Raw genomic sequence first — 16,753 nt, 5'->3', positions numbered from 1 at the left:
AAGGGGGGCGCGGCGCGCGGCGCGCCGGACGGCTTCGAGACGCAGCGAGGAGAGTGCGGCGTGAGGGGGGGCGGGGAGGGGTCTTCCCCGGGCTCCGGGGACCGGCATGCACCGTGGCATCGGCGTGGCCCCAGGGCGTCCTCCTGGCGCCCGGCTCCGTCCTTCGGTCCCTTTCCTCCTCCTCTCTCCGGGATGGGGGGCGCCCGGACGGACCCGCGCCCTCGGGCCGCTCGCGAAGGAAACGGTCCCAGGGGAGCTCAGGTCCCGACCCCTACGGCCGCGCTCCGCCTCCCAGGCTCGAGGGGGCAGGGCTGCCCGCGACCTGGGGAACTTGGGCAGCCCCCGGGGGAGGGGCCCCGCGAAACCTCAGCGCGAGCCCGCATCTAGGGACCGCCCAGTGATCGGCGGCCCCCCGCAGCCCTCTGCGGGGCGGGCGCTCATGTAACGTTCCCCGGCCTTTCCTGGCCTCCCCAGGGAGTGCCCTCCGCGCCTCTGCACAGTGTAAGTTCCCTGGCCTTGTCAGGGAGTGCCCTCCGCGCCTCTGCGCGGTGTAAGTTCCCTGGCTTTGTCAGGGAGTGCCCTCTGCCCTCCAGACAGTGTAAGTTCCCTGGTCTTGTCAGGGAGTGCCCTCTGCCCTCCAGACAGTGTAAGTTCCCTGGCCTTGTCAGGGAGTGCCCTCCACCCTCCGCGCCTCTGCACAGTGTAAGTTCCCCGGCCTTCCCAGGGAGTGCCCTCTGCCCTCCAGACAGTGTAAGTTCCCTGGCCTTGTCAGAGAGTGCCCTCCGCTCTGCGCGGTGTAAGTTCCCTGGCCTTGTCAGGGAGTGCCCTCCACCCTCTAGACAGTGTAAGTTCCCTGGCCTTGTCAGGGAATGTCCTCCACCCTCCATGCCTCTGCACAGTATAAGTCCCCGGCCTTCCCAGGGAGTGAGTGCCCTCTGCCCTCCAGACAGTGTAAGTTCCCTGGCCTTGTCAGGGAATGCCCTCCACCCTCCAGACAGTGTAAGTCCCCCAGCCTTCCCAGGTAGTGCCCTCTGCGCCTCTGCACACAGCCGCCCCTCCACCAGCTGTGTAACGTTGCTTCTCCAGGACTCGGCGGGGCAGGGTCCATTTTTGTCTCAGCATGTGCGGCATCTAGTGCCTGGATTGAACGGATGGAGATTTGACGCTTCCTCCAATAAGCCTTCCTTGACCCTCCGATCCATTTCCATCTTTCCCTGGGATTTGACGAATCTCCAGACTTTTCACCAGATGGGGGCCGGGGTGAGACCTGTGATTTCGCGGGAATGGGGGACTCCCCAGGTGAAGATAGTCCTCTACCAGTGTCAGCGCCAGCCAGCGCCTCTCTGCCACCTTTGGTAGAGCCCTGAGCCACTAACCACTCAGATATGTCAAAGGGGGTGCTTTAGTTCTCGCTCCCTTGCGCAACTGCTTTATGAATATCTTCTTTTATTCTAAAAACTGCCCTGGGGAGCAGATGCGGTTATGATTCCCACTTTACAGATGAGGAAACTGAGGCAGCAGGAAGCAACTTGCCCAGGGTCACCCAGGCAGGCTAGGTCGGGCTGGATTTGATGTCAGGCCTTGACTCCAGGCCCAGCTCCCGATCCGCTGCCTCACCCAGCTGCATCTCATCGTGTTGTGTATTGTGATTGGATCGCTCCCCGTTACATTTTGTCCTTCCGTTATCTTTTTATGTCTCCCTCAGTAAGTCAGATGCTCCCAATTCAGTTGACCCAGGGAGGTGATTTAGTGAACAAAAAGGAAGGAGAGAACAAAAAGGAACAAAGAGAGAACACCCCCTTCTCACATCTCACCCCCCCCAATCTAAGCATGGATCCAGCTCCAGGCAGCCTCAGCCTTGACCTGCGGCCTCCACTTCTCACCTGTAATGTAGGATCCCATTAACTAGCTAAACCCCCCAAGTGAATTTACTCTTTCGTGATCCTGCCTAGAATCACTAAAAAGTAAAATACGAATGAAAGAAAAGGAAACATTTTTTTGTTCCCATTCAGCCGGGCCTTGAACATGAGATCTTCAGCTACAAACGAGGAGCACTGCCCCGGAAGAGAAATTGTCAAGAATTAAGGAGCCCCACCAGCACTTAACTCCCAGGGAGGCCTTAATAAAGTATTTCTGGATTCTAGGGAAATTACACAGCGACCCTTGGTGCTTACCTGACCATGCAGCCGAACTCAAAAAGCATTCATGTATGTTTGGGATAGGATAAGTGTTTTCCCTGTCAATATAAATGAAGAAAATTTGTTTTGTTTTAATCACATTAAGAAGAACTAAGGTGAGTGAGGGGGAAGAGAGAGGAAGTGAAGAATGGAGGAGGAAAAAGAAGGAAAACATGCAAAATTCAAAGGAAAAAAAAATCCCCTTTTTTTCCATTTACTTCAAACACAGTTATGTCCCTGCCTGACAAATCTAGATTCAACTATTTTGGCCTGGCCCCATGATTTCTCCTGTCCTCATCCATGGACAACTGGTTTGAAACTTGACCTGTTATTTGAAGGGGGAGAGGCTGAGAAGTTAAGGGTCCTCCCCAGGGAGTCCCAGTCTGGCTGGCCCTCTTCCTGCAGCCCCGGGCTACCTTGCAAGAACTATATTACTGCACTAACTGTTAGCACGTGAAATTCAGAAGAACAATATACACTGTATAAAACAATTCTCCTAAAGGCTAAAGAATTTTGAACATCATTCCTATTTCCTTGTCTGGCATCATGGGTAGTCCCAGAGCTCAGGAGAGAGTCATCTTTAATCCCCTCCTTTTCCATAGCTCCACAATAAATTCTCAAACCCACCTATGCCTTCCTCTCCACTCACATGGTCATCAGTCTTCCCAGAGGCAGTGCGTCACCATGTTGGTGAATCTTTTGTTAAGCACCTACTATGTGCCAAGGCTGAAGAAGATAGGTCCTGACCTGGAGCCAGGAGACCCGGGTTCAATTCCCACTTCAGACAACTAATAACTGTGGTATGGCAGACAGTGTATATAACCTCAAGGTCTTGGTTTTCTCACCTGTTAAATGGGATTGCCTTCTTTCTATCATTTCCATTTGACAATTGAGGGAACGATGGTACGACTTGCCCAGGATCACACAGCTAGTGAGTGTCCAAGACTGGATTTGAACTCAGGTCCTCCTGATTCAGGGCCAGCTCTCTACCTGTGGCCCATTAGAACTTTAACAAATGCTGATTGACTGGACTTTTTGGCTTAAGTGCTGCTGCCACCTGCTGGGACTGTCACCTGTCAACGGGGGCTAATCACCACCTTTTGTTTAATGCTCTCCTGTTAGGACCCCAGCCTCCATCCTCCAACTTCTGTTGGACTTTTTTTTTTTTAAACCATACTTCATTGGGAGGGGCAAGGGACCTGCCACCAGGAAGCCTCCCAGGTTATTAAGGTTGGGACAAGTAAATCCTTTCCAGTTCTGCCCTGGCAAGTTGGGACCAAAATCATGCAAAGTACCTTCAAGTTTCAATGAATTTCAAAGACAATCCTTGCCCTGACTACCATTAGGGTCACGTTCCTATCATTCTCCTCCTGGCTGAATGAGGCCCTGGTGTCCTGAGAGGGAATACTTGGGGAATACACAAGTGTTTAATTGAAAGGCAGTTAGTCCTTGAGAAGGTTAGTCCTACCTGGCCTTCTAGGCCCAAAACTAGGGGAAAATGGGCGGAAAGAACTCATAACAATTAGAAAATTAGAACTCTCCGAAAGTGGAATGAGCTGGGGGCAGGGGGAGAAGAATCCCTGCTTCATAGACTAGTGTATTAGAAAAGATTCTTGTCAAAGTATGGATTGCTTGGCCCCTGAGATATCTTCAAGTTCTGTGATTCTGTGACAGGTTAACAATATTGAGTCCAGAGTTAAACACCTATGGCTGGAACCTTGGGCACACCCTTGGAGACCTCTTCTAAGCTCACACTGATGATCATTCTCTTTGAGAATCCTTCCCCTATTCGAATCTACACTATTGTGAATGATGTAGAAGACTTACCCAAAATGACTATTCAGAGATCACTCAGAAGGCAGAAAAGTTGTTTATTGAAAACCTCTGGAGGATGAGCCATCCCATCTCGAGATAAGAAAGAGAAAGCTCATGGTAGGAGGGCTAAAGAAGTCATAAAGATACATAGCTTTTATACAAGAGATTACATCACAAGGAAGAGAGCATTGAGAAAGGGAGGGGGAGGCATCGAATTGGTTGTTGCTATACGGAGAGATTGGAAAGGAAGGTTTCTGCTCATAAGTTGAAGAGCAGTAAGAAATAGGTGCTCTCTCCCCTAATTGAATGTTAAACATTGGTGCCAAAGGAAGACTAGAACGGAATGCTGCTTCCCTGATTCTGAGAGGAATCCGTCAGACCTTCAAACTTCAGATTACTGAGCTGACATTTAAACTAATAGTCTAAATATTGATAACATTGAACAAGGAAAAATGTCATTTCTGGTTAAGTAAATTTATTTAAAGTTTTAAGTAAATATTGGCTTGCACTTATGGAGGTCACAGAGACATAGAAATAATTTTTAAAAATACGGAAAAAAAATTTAAACATTCCTGTAAGTTCTTCACCTTATCTCTCCATTCCACACACTATCATCTAATCAGTCTTTTTGTTTTATCCACAAGCAATCATATGAGACACTTTGCCAAATGCTTGACTGAAATCCAAGCAATAGAATATTAATGTCTGGCAATGTGTTGCTCTCAAAGGTTTACAAAGTACTTTACAAATATTGTCTTAGTTGATCCAAGCTGTTCTCAGAAACTATCTGCATAATTGACTATATCAATAACCAAACTAACAGAAATCATATGATTATCTCAATACATGCAGAAGAAGCATTTGACAAAATCCAACACCTATTCCTATTAAAAACACTTGAGAGCATAGGAATAAATGGAGCTTTCCTTAAAATGATAAGTAGTATCTATCTAAAACCATCAGCAAGCATCGTGTGGAATGAGGATGAATCAGAAGATTTCTCATAAGAATGTGGCCTCGACCTATGCCCTAATTATAACTTGGGACTTTTCCATAACAAGTAGTGGTACAGCCCAAGGCCACAAGTGTTTGATTATCTTAAACATACATTTCCTCTTATTTCTCCCCCACCTCCCCTTTTCATTAATATTAGGTCCCTAATATAGTAGAGTATGTTAGTGGCTGGTATTCTTTGTCTCTGAGTGGATTAGAATGAAAATCCAGAGTCCCAGCCAATGGGAAGAAGGGCCAAGAAATTACTTTATAGATCTAGAAAAAAAAATAACAAAATTCATCTGGAAGAACAAAAGGTCAAGAATTTAAAGGAAAATAATGACAAAAGTGCAAACGAAGGTGGCCTAGCTGTACCAGACCTAAAACTATCATCAAGCTGTTCCCAGCTGGCAAGTCCAAAGAAGGAGTATTTAATAATCATTTAATAGTACTTAATTAAGCACTTGTGTTGTACCAGACACTTTGATAAGGGGTAGGAATAGGAGAAAAAAAGGCAATAGCAGGGTAATTGCTTTCAGAGAGTTCATATTTTAAAAGAGATGACCAATATGAGAAGACATTATATACAAGACATGAAGAGTCGACAAAGTAATCAGAGAAGGCAAGAAAGGACCCACACCCCATGGGGAAATGGAGGCTTGGGAAAGGGTTCCTACAGGATGTGGGGATCTGAGCTGAGTCTTAAAGTTTAAAAGGGTGAGGGGCAGAGAGAGATCATTCCAGGCCTGGGGGCCAGACAGGGCAAACTTATGTAGAGGGAAAATGGAACATCCTGGGAGAGAGGGATGCAGCACTCTGACCAAGCCCTTCCCATTAGCCCTCTTTAATGCTGATTTGAGGCCAGTACCCTTTCCTACAAATTGAAACTGAGTTCTGAGCCCAGTTTGCTTTTGGAAACCTCTTGTTCCAAAAACATCACAGATTTTCTTTGTCTCTATTAATCTCAGTTTCATCCTCCAAAGGGACAGTCCGGGAAGAGGTTTAAAAAAAATGGCAGAAAGGCAGAAATCGCTGGTGAATGGAAGCTAGTATTTTCCTGTTTCACTTGGCAGAGCTGCTACTTAACAAAGGAGGAAAACAAGACACTCCTTTTGCTAAACAACACCAGGAAAAGATCCAAGAAGCTTTAGGAGTCTTAAGGGAGCGATACCATTTAAGGTGGCCTATGATTAATTAAAGCTATGAATAGTCTAGTTCCAAAACAATGATTTTTCCAGGATAGTTCTCTGCTTTCTTGAGGGGAGGAATAAAATATTCTTGGCTGGTGGAAAATGTACTTTCAAAGTTTTTAGGGAGAGAGAGTGTTTTTCCCACACAGCAGGCATTCAGCAATCGAAACAGCATGAGATAAATAAGGCAACATTGTCCAGTACTGTCTCTTCTTTGTTAAGATACCACAGCATAGGGTAGCAGTGTTGGAGAGGACCTTAGTGGTCATTAAGCTCTGGCCACATCTGACCACTAAAAAGATTCTCCACCTCTGCTTGGAGAACTTAAGGAGGGAACCCCCAGCAGCTGGAATCCTGCTTGTGCTAATTTTTTGACAATTTGATGTGAGGAGGAAATACCTAGAAGATCTAGGAGATAAAATAGTAAACAAACAAGCAAACAAGCAAAAAAATCCCCAGGTAAGTGTTGGGACTTTGATTGGAAAATGTGTGCTGAAAAGAGTACTTGAAGAAACTTTAATGTCGTTACTTTGTTCCAACTCTTCATGGAGAGTATCCAAAGAGATCAAAGAAAAAGGAAAAGGACCATTATGTACCCCCAAAAAAGTATATAGTAACTCTTTTTGTTATGGTAAAGAACTGGGAAACTGAGGTGATATCCACCAAATGGGGAAAGGCTGACATTATGGTTTATGAATGTAAGGGAATACTATTATGTTGTCAAAAATGATAAAGAGGATTATTTTAGGGAAACCTGTGAAGAATTTTATGAACTGATGTAGAACAAAGAGATCAGAAGCAGAACAATTTCAACAACAACAACAATATTCCAAAGAAAAACCATTTTGAATGACTTAGGACTTCTGATTTAATGCAATGATCAACCATGATTTCAAAGATCTGATGATGAAAAGTGTTGCCTACCTCCTGACAGAGAAGGGATGAACTCAGTGCAGATGGAAGCAATTTTGGGGAGGGGATGTGGGTATGACAGGAATGAGTTTTTATTTTTTTTTTATTTTTTTTTTACCTGTAACAAAAATTTATAGTTATGTCAGATATATACATATGTTGTCTCTCCTATTAGGTCTTTTTTTTTTTAATTTTTTTATTTTATTTTATAATTATAACATTTTTTGACAGTACATATGCATGGGTAATTTTTTACAACATTATCCCTTGCACTTACTTCTATTCAGATTTTTTCCCTTCCTCCCCCAACCCCCTCCCCCAGATGGCAAGCAGTCTTATATATGTTAAATATATTACAGTATAATTTAGATACAATATATGTGTGTAGAACCGAATTTTTTGTTGCACAGGAAGAATTGGATTCAGAAGGTAAAAATAACAGTTTACATTCATTTCCCAGTGTTCCTTTTCTGGATGTAGCTGGTTCTGTCCATCATTAATCAATTGGAATTGGATTAGCTCTTCTCTATGTTGAAGAAATCCACTTCCATCAGCATACATCCTCGTACAGTATCACTGTTGAAGTGTATAGTGATCTTCTGGTTCTGCTCGTTTCACTCATCATCAGTTGATATAAGTCTCTCCAAGCCTCTCTGTATTTCTCCTGTTGGTCATTTCTTACAGAACAATAATATCAGGAATGAGTTTTGCCTGTCTATCCATATAATAGGGTTTTGTTTTTCTTACTTTCTCAATTGGAGAGAGTAGGGAGAAAAAACAGATTTTCAAATCCTTCATTGTTTCTCCATCACCTTTTCAAATGTGCTAGCTTCCTTGGAGAGGAGGGAGGACACTATGAGTGCAGAATGTCTTATACACTGTCAATCAAGAAGCATTTATCAAATTCCTACCTTGTGCCAACAACTGTTTCAGCACCCATTACATAGAGAAAAACAGCTTTGCAAAACCAACCAATACAGTGACCATGTCTGATAGGTCTTCGCACAATTAGAGGGAGAGGAAAAAATGCACAGCAAGAGAATGAAAGAAAAACCTAAAAGGAAGCACAAAAAAGATGGGTTCAGCAGTTTCATTATATATATATATATATATATATATATTTTTGGGGGGTCCATTTTAAACTTAAATACATGAAACAAGAAAAAAAAAAAGAACATTTCCTTGTACACAGAAGAACATGAGGGATTCAATATAAAACAATACATTAACATTTCTCAAAAACCTCTGTAAAAATCCCACACATTTTCAAAGCAACCCATCTTTTTTGTGTTTCCTTTTAGGTTTTTCTTTCATTCTCTTACTGTGAATTTTTTCCCCTCCCTTTCTTGCCCCCTTCCATCCTGTACCTAATGTAATCATTTGTACATCTCTATAAACATCTGTATATATACATATACATACATATGTAAAACTGTACTATGTATATTTCTTTTTTTCAGTTCTTTCTCTAGAGGTGGATAACATCTTCCTTCATAGGTCCAAGTCCTTCCGGATTTTTATAAATCAACCAGCTCATCATTTCTTATAACACAGCATTTCGTCACAATCATATTCTATCTGAGAGATTGTCTATGAAAATCCTTTCCCAGTTTTCTGCTTTCCTTCTGATCTTGGCTACATTGGTTTTATTGATACAAGAAAATTTTAATTTAAAATAATCAAAATTACCCATTTTACTCTTGCCTTATAGTATTGATGGGGAGTAAACTGAGGTCTAAACGGAGATGCATCAGTTCCTTTTCTCTCTCTCCTTCCTTCTCCAAAGTAACCAAGGGTGGGTTCGGCAGCAAAGGAATTTGCTACTTAATGCTGTACGGAAACATAGTCTTTATTGATTAGAATGGAAACACCGGAGAGCCGGTGGACAAAATGGCTGCATGGTACAAGGCCAATTTTGCAAAGAGTAGATTTTTGAGGATTCTGTTTTATACCAGAGCACAATCATTCAGATGCAGTGATGTAAGGAGGTTCCTGAGAGTGATGTAAATAAGATAAGGATTCTCTTGTTATCTTTTGGGGACAGAAGAAGTCTCTTCCCAAAAAGGAATTTCCTGCTGGCATTTGGTCTGTTTGAGCAGATTAGAATGGGGGGGCTGTACAACCCCAGCCAGCTCAGATAGCCCAAACTAGTTTGACCAGATCTTGTATCAAAGGTCCAAGTCCCAAATGGAGTTGGAGATTAAACAAGGTACCGTCCTCAACAGTATAAAGTCTGATATTGCTGAATCTTCTTTTTCTCCCTTAGTTTCTTTGAAATGCTTGACTGTTATTTTTTCTTAATTCAATAAAAATACTTTAATAATTTAATTAGGATGGCATTAAGTAAATAGATTAGTGGGGGAATGTTGTCACTTTTTATTACATTGATTTTACCTACCTGGTAGGATTACAAGGTGAGTTCTCACCTACCCACGAACAATGAATATTTCTCCAACTGTTTAAATCTGACTTTATATAAAGAGTGTTTTATGTGTATATTCATGTTCTTATATCTGTTTGGGCAGATATACTGTTAGTATAGTTATTTTAAGTGGTCTAAAATAATAATGAATAATATTAGTGTCATATAGTGCAATTTCCCTATTTTTTCTTTTAATTAAATCTATTTTAGCTTTAACTTTACCTGAGATTATGATTACTACTGCTATTTTTTAAACATCTCTGTATGTATCTAATTTTTATTATCTCCTGAAAATGACATATTATTGAATTCAGATTTTTAATCCATGCTGCTAGCCATTTCCATTTTGAATAAATTCACCCCATTCACATTTTAAGTTGTGTTACATATTTCCCACAATTCAATTTTTCCCCATTATCCTATTTACCCTATCCCTTCTCACTCACCTGTTTTACTTCTACTTGCTACCTTGGCCTCCCATTCCTTAAACTACTCACCCTTCTAAGAGCCCTTCCCTTCAAGACCCTTGTCCTCTTTTTTCTACATTTATAAGAATTTTATGTCCTTGGAGATATTCCCTCTTTTAACTCATTTCTCAGCTCCAGGATCACTCATCCTCCCCCTCTCTCCCATCTTGCTTCTTCTATATGAAATCTTTCTTTCATGCCTCATTTGTATGAGATAATTATTTATTTTTTCCCATGCAATTTTATTTTTACAGAATCACCCCCATCATATAAGGATCAGCCCAAGTTTTTCTTTCAAACTAACCAAATAATGATGACAGTTATGAGCATTGATAACATTTTCACATTTCATTGGTCTTTAATCTGTACCTTATATTTCTCCTGGATCTTATATAAAACTTTCCACTCAGCTTTGCTGTTTTTGTCATAAATACCTGAAAATCTTTCAGTTCCTTAAATGTCCATTTTTTTCCATTCAGAATTATATGTAATTTTGCTGGAAAGGTTAGTCTTAGTTATAGTGTCACTTCTTTTGCTTTACAAAATATATTCTCAGACCTAAAGCCCTTCTATGGGCTAAGTCCTATATAATCTTTATTGTAGTTTCATGATATTTACTTTTTTTTCTTGTTTTCCTGCTTAACCTGGGAGCTTTGAAACTTGACTATGGTGTTCCTATAACTTTTCCTTCTGGCATCTTTTTCAAGATGAGTGGATTGAGTAGATTTTCAAAAAAATTTTTTTTTGCTTCTTGTTCTAGAACTTAATGCAAATTTTCCTAAATTATATCTTGTAATATATCAAGATTTTTTTCTGATCATAACTTTTGAGTACTTTGACTATTATGTTTCTTCTCAATCTAGTTTCCATATCAATTGCTTTTCTGATGAGATGTTTACATTCTCTTCTATTTTTCTTTTTAATTTTAAAAATTATTTCTTGGTATCTTTTAACATTAGCTTCCCCTTATCCAATTCTAGTTTTCAAGGAATTTTTTCCCTCTAATTTTTTATTTTTTAAATAATTTTTAAAATTAATTTTATAATTATAACTTTTTTTGACAGTACATATGCATAAGTAATTTTTTTTACATTATCCCTTGCACTCCCTTCTATTCTTAATTTTCTCCTCCTTCCCTCCCCTAGATGGCAGGCATTCCCATACATATTAAATATGTTATAGTATATCCTAGATACAATATATGTGTGCAAAACTGAATTTTTTGTTGCAAAGGAAGAATTGGATTCAGGAGGTAAAAATAACCTGGGAAGAAAAACAAAAATGCAAACAGTTTACACTCATTTCCCAGTGTTCCTTCTCTGCGTGTAGCTGATTCTGTCCATCATTGATCAATTGGATCTGAGTTAAATCTTCTCTTTGTTGAAGATAATCACTTCCATCAGAACACATCCTCATACAGTATCATTGTTGAAATGTATAATGATCTCCTGGTTCTGCTTATTTCACTCAGTATCAGTTCATTTAAGTCTCTCCAAGTTTCTCTGTATCCATTCTTCTGGTCATTTCTTACAATAATATTCCATAACATTCATATACCATAATTTACCCAACCATTCTCCAATTGATGGGCATCCATTCATTTTTCAAGGAATTTTTTTTAAACTTTTGATTCTCTATTTCCACTTTGTTGACTTTTTTTCATAATTTTTTTAGATTATTTTTCTAATATTCCCTTGATCTCTCTTGAGTTTTAAAGTCCTTTTTAAGTTCTTCCAAGAACTCTTTGGGGGCTTGGGAATAATTGATATTTCTCATTGAAAAAAGGAGTAGCCTTTTCAGCTCTATCTTTTTCTGAATATGAATCCAGCTCTTTTCTATCCCCATAGTGACTATCTGAGATAGGATTCTTTCTCTTTTACGTATTTTACTTTTATTTTGTTTTTAGACGTTATTATAATCGAGTTCTAGTCCCAAGGTAGGGAATGATGCTTATTTTCTGAGCTCCTTCTGAGAGTCCAACCTGGGCACCCCTCTACAGCCCTAAGCCACTGATAGGGCCCCCGGCCACACTGTCCTGAAAACATTGTTCTCTGTGGTACCTCTGGCAGCTGCAAACTTCAGTTGTTCTGTCCTGGAACTGAAACCAGGGCCTCTGCTTTCCTGCAAATGCCCACAGCAGCAGGGTCCCTACCTCTGGTACCTTACTCACAAGGTACACTACGGGGTCCCCCATCCCCAGACACAACTTGACTCAGGTCAGCACAATTGTATTTGCCAACCCTTAACTGTAGAAGGTCCTTCAATCTCCTTTAAACTCTTCTGATCCCCATCATGAGGTGAAAGTTCCTGAGGGTGAGGCTGCCTCCCAGGTGCCCCAAGAGCTTGTTGATTTTGAGCTGTAGACCTGGAGGTGTTTGTAATTCATTCAGGCCAAACCTCACCCCAGGAGGTCAGTTCCTGGACATTGGTGAGGAACTTTCTGCCAAGAGCCATTTGGATATTTATAACATCATTCAAGGGCCATACAAAATCATCAATTTAAAGAACTAACAGTGGGAGATTGTTACCTGATGTTGCTTTAGTAAGGCTAGACCAAATGATTTTGAGGGTTTAATATGACTCCTGAGCTTCAGATTCCCCATCCCTATTTTAGGATGACGGCTTTACTTCATTTTTTTTTTCATTTCTGCTGCTTTGTTTACTATGAGGAAATGCTTGTTTTTGTGGTAAAAGTCTGGAAAGCTTGAAGTTTTCTGATCTACACTATTTTCCCAGACTCCTCACCAGACTCACTCTGGGAATCTGAAGGGATCCTAGAAATATCAAAGGGCAAAGAAAATGTTGAGACACTAATTCTAGGGCCTTAAATCAGGAATTCAAGTTTCTAAAGTTCCCTAGCTCCTGTTTTGGCTGTTGAGATTTCCCATCAGCTCTAAGGGTGCGGATGGGTGGGAGCCCATCCCTGTCCACCATGATGGTAAATGGCAGAACTCTGACAACTTTGGGGGTTGGACCTCTTATCAGACTTGAACTAGAGGTAGGAAAGCTAAGACCAGACTGAGGAAAGTGGCAGTGACCTGGGGACTAGTGCTGCCCAAGTGACCAGATAGGCAGAAACAAGAGAAGAGAGGGTGAAGTCTCCCCAGGCCTGCTACGAAGATTTATCCTTCACTTTAAACTCTTGGGCTCCCTCTCCACAAATCCCAGCTCATTCCTCCAGAGAAGGGTAGGTATCCAGGTGATGGGAGGAAGTTTCTACAGAGGGACTTGGGAGTTCGTTATGTTTCTGCTTCAGCAAACTATGTGCCACAGGGAATTAAGTCGTAGTGATGAATAAAGTCTAGTCGCCGACTAAAAAGGTAAAGTCCAGAGGCAATGGTGAGGTCAGAACCACAGCTTTTCTACTTTTTAATATTTTAAAGCAAAATTTCATCATTTTCTCATCTAAATGCAATCAGATCAATGGAAAAGGGAATTGGCATTGTGGGCTCCTTCTGGTGGCCAGTGGAGATATTACAACCTTTTAAGAAGGGGATTTCAACCCAAAGGGGCAGGCCTCAAACAGAAAGGGGAGGGTTTAACCCCCGCTTTGGGCAGCTCAGCTAAGCTCTAGTTCAAAGTGGTATATCCAGAAATAACTGAGATGTGAAAACAAAAGGCGTAAATGTGGTCCTTTGAAAAACTGTATGAAATGAAAAAATGGATATGCTAAAGTGCTAACCCCTAAATTACCCTATATTTATTGTGTATTTATTCTCTATATACTAATATATGTATATCCTGACAATTTCTCGTGACAATGTAAGAAAGTTCCTGCAGAACAGGAACTTTCATTTTTCTTTCTGAATTCTCCTCCTTTCTACTTCACTTTATCCTTCCATGTACTTAGCTCATTGCCAGGTACATAGTAGGTATTTATTTATTGATTTCCAGTGACCTTTTCCTATTTCTTTCCCTTCTTGACCTTTCTACTAGCAGCATTTAGTGCTATTATCTCACTCCCTCCTCTTCTTCCCTGAAGTCCATTGTTCTCTCCTGGTTCTCCTCTTGGCCTTTGGATGCCACCTATTCCTCCTTTGTGGACAACTATGTCCTGTCCCTTAGGTATATGGCTCAGGACTCATTGCTGGACCTTTTTTTTCCTCTAAGTTCCCTCTTTCAGTGTTCTCATTTGCTCTGATGGGCTCAACTGTCATTCCTATGCAGACAATTCCCAAATACAAATCCAATCATGGATGGATTTCTTTGGCCACCTTCTGGACATTCTATAGGCACCTCAAACTTAAGTCAAAAATGGAATTGTCTTTTCCCTCAAATCCATTCCTTTTCTTAACGTTGGCAACTCCACAAGATATCCTTTATTCTTCCTTGGTCCCATACCCAATCATTTACCTAGTTCTGTTTATTTTAGTTTCACAGTATCTCTCACACTGAACTTTCCAGCTCAAAAGCTTTTTTTTTTTTTTTTTTTTTTTCCCTTTTTTGCCTGAGTCTGGGGTTAAGTGACTTGCCCACGTCACACAGCTAGGAAGTGTTATCAAAAGCTCTTAATTCATATTTCTCTTTCTTCTGTTATCTTTTATCAATTTCCATTGGGGATAGACTTCTGAATTTTCCAAGGTATCTGAAATCATCTCATTCTGAAATATCAGGAAACATGAAAAGTCTACACAAGCTCTTTGAGGACAGCAACTATCTTTGCTTTTGTGTTTATGTTAGAAAGAAGGTAACATTTTGAAGGAAAGATGAGTTTAGTTTTGAATATACTGAGTTTAAGATGTTTATGAGATGTCCAAAGAGAGTTGGAGATGAGACACTGCAGGTTGAGAGATTAGCAAAAAATAATAGAATCCATAGGAAGTGATGAGCTCATCAAGTGAAATAACTTAACAGGGAGAAAAGAGGCCCCAGGACAGTACCTCGAGGGGCACCCATGGTTAGTGTTTACGGCCTCACAGAAGAGCCAGCAAAAGGGAGGAGTGGTCAGACAAAAAGGAAAATAGAAAGAAAGTAGTGTCACAAAAATCTAGAGAGAAATTATCAAGAAACAAGTGATCCACAGGCAAAAGAGAGGTCAGGAAGGAAGAGGGCTGAGAAAGGCCATTGGATTTAGCAATTTGAGATCGTAGGTAAATTGGGAGAATTTCAACTGAATGATGAGGTCAGAAGCTAGAATGTAAAGTTAAAGTTAAGGAAATGGAAGCACAGATTGTATCGGTCCTTCTCAAGGAGTCTAGCTCCACAAAGGGAGATATGGGACTCCTACGGATGAAATGATCAAATGGTTTTTGAGGATGGGTGAGCCATGGGCAAATTGTAGACAGCAGGGAAGCAGCCAGTAGATAAGAGATTGAAGATTAGTGAGACTGCAACAGCCGGGTTATGTGATGATCAAGTGTGACGGTGGATCCGAGCCAATTCCAATAAACTTGTGATGGAGAGAGCCCTCTGCATCCAGAGAGAGGACTACGGGGACTGAGTATGGGTCACAATACAGTATTTTCATCTTTTTTCGTTGTTTGCTTGCTTCTTCTTTCTCATTTCTTTCCCATTTTGATATTTTTCTTATTTTTTCCCTTTTTGATCTGATTTTTCTCGTGCCTTACGATAAATGTGGAAATGTTTATAAGAATTGCAAATGTCGAACACATATTGCATTATTTCCTGTTCTGGGGAGGAGAAAAATTTGGAACACAAGCTTTCGCAAGGATGAATGTTGAAAACTATCTTTCCATATGCTTTGAAAAAAAAAAAAACTATCGTAAAAAAAAAAAAAAAAGATCAGTGAGAGGATGAAAAATGGGACAACGTGTTGGAGAAGACGGACTGGAACGGCACCTCTTGTGCACAGATGGGGCAAGTGCAGGACCCGCTCTTTCTGTTGCCGAGCAGGTGGGGAAGGGGTTGGTGGAGGAAGATACGTGGAAATGCGAGAGGGGGAGAGAGGAAGAGGAAGAGGGGAGAGGGAAGAGCTTGTGGGATGGGAAAAGAGGCCGGTGAGGAAACTTGGCGTTTCCCAAGGCAAGGAGAAAGGGAACTGAAAAGCCCAGCCCAGCGAATGGGAGAAGGCTGGCGGCGGCAGCGGAAGTGACGCGCAGGAAGTCCGGGGCTGCACTGACCGGCTTCCTCGCAGCTTTCCCGGCCCGCCCCCTCCCCCCAACCGCGCCTCCACCATGTAGCCGCAAAACCTCAGGCGTCTCCGCCCGCCTCTACTGCAGGGCAGGAGGAGGCAGAAGAGGAAGAGAAGGAAGACGCGGAGCGGCGGTTTGGCTGCGGCGGTCAGCATGGAGTCCGAGGGCAGCAGGTCGGTTAATCAGTCTGTCGGTCAGTCAATCGGTCTGTTGGTAGGCGCGCGGGGGCGGGGGCTGCTGCGGCGCTGCTTAGCAACAGAGGCTCTGCTAGCCTCGCCGCCTATTGGTGGCCTCCGGACGGTCCCATCCTGAAGGGGAGGGGAACTCTGGAGAAGGGATGTTCGCGCCGTTCATTCCACGGCCCTACTATTGGTGGTTTCCGGATGGTCTCATTCTGACTCTGAGAGAACTTTAGCACAGCTCATCCTCCCCTTCGTGGCTGCCTCTTGGTGGTCTCCAGACGGTCTATCCTTACCATGGAGGGGCACTCCCTCCCCCCGCCTATTGGTAGCTTTCAAACAAGCCAATCAAAATTCTCTGGCAGGGCTGGTGCGGACCAGACTGTACCATTGGGCAGAGGGGAGGAGAGTAGCCGACCCTGTCCTCGCACATTGTGGCAGCCAGGTGGCTCCACAGTAGTGTTGTACTCTACTCAGCCTGGACCCTGAATCAGGAAGTCCTGAAT

The 16,753-nt window shown here is 42.2% G+C and overlaps 1 protein-coding gene and 1 long non-coding RNA gene across 6 annotated transcripts in view; both read left to right on the top strand.

Moving 5' to 3' along the window:
• Positions 1-343: 343 nt before the first annotated feature.
• Positions 344-2,151, top strand: LOC141564268 (uncharacterized). Its single transcript, XR_012488605.1, has 3 exons — positions 344-501; positions 1,087-1,260; positions 2,013-2,151. It is a non-coding gene; the product is annotated as an uncharacterized LOC141564268 (long non-coding RNA).
• Positions 2,152-16,023: 13,872 nt separating this feature from the next.
• Positions 16,024-16,753, top strand: part of LOC141564262 (uncharacterized) — a 34,044-nt gene continuing 33,314 nt past the window's right edge. For 3 of the 5 annotated variants that reach the window (XR_012488603.1, XM_074306535.1, XM_074306540.1), the window contains exon 1: positions 16,035-16,241. Coding sequence is in view for 3 of the 5 variants with exons in the window: in XM_074306535.1 (XP_074162636.1) it covers positions 16,222-16,241 (20 nt within the window). In the remaining 2 variants the exon portion in view is untranslated. Of the gene's footprint in view, positions 16,242-16,753 lie in introns of all 5 variants that reach the window. The other 2 variants (XM_074306539.1, XM_074306537.1) reach the window with 2 other exon arrangements.

This window comes from Sminthopsis crassicaudata, chromosome 3, assembly GCF_048593235.1.
Source record: "Sminthopsis crassicaudata isolate SCR6 chromosome 3, ASM4859323v1, whole genome shotgun sequence".
Classification (NCBI taxonomy): Eukaryota; Metazoa; Chordata; class Mammalia; order Dasyuromorphia; family Dasyuridae; genus Sminthopsis; species Sminthopsis crassicaudata.
This window is presented reverse-complemented; position numbering and strand designations above follow the sequence as displayed.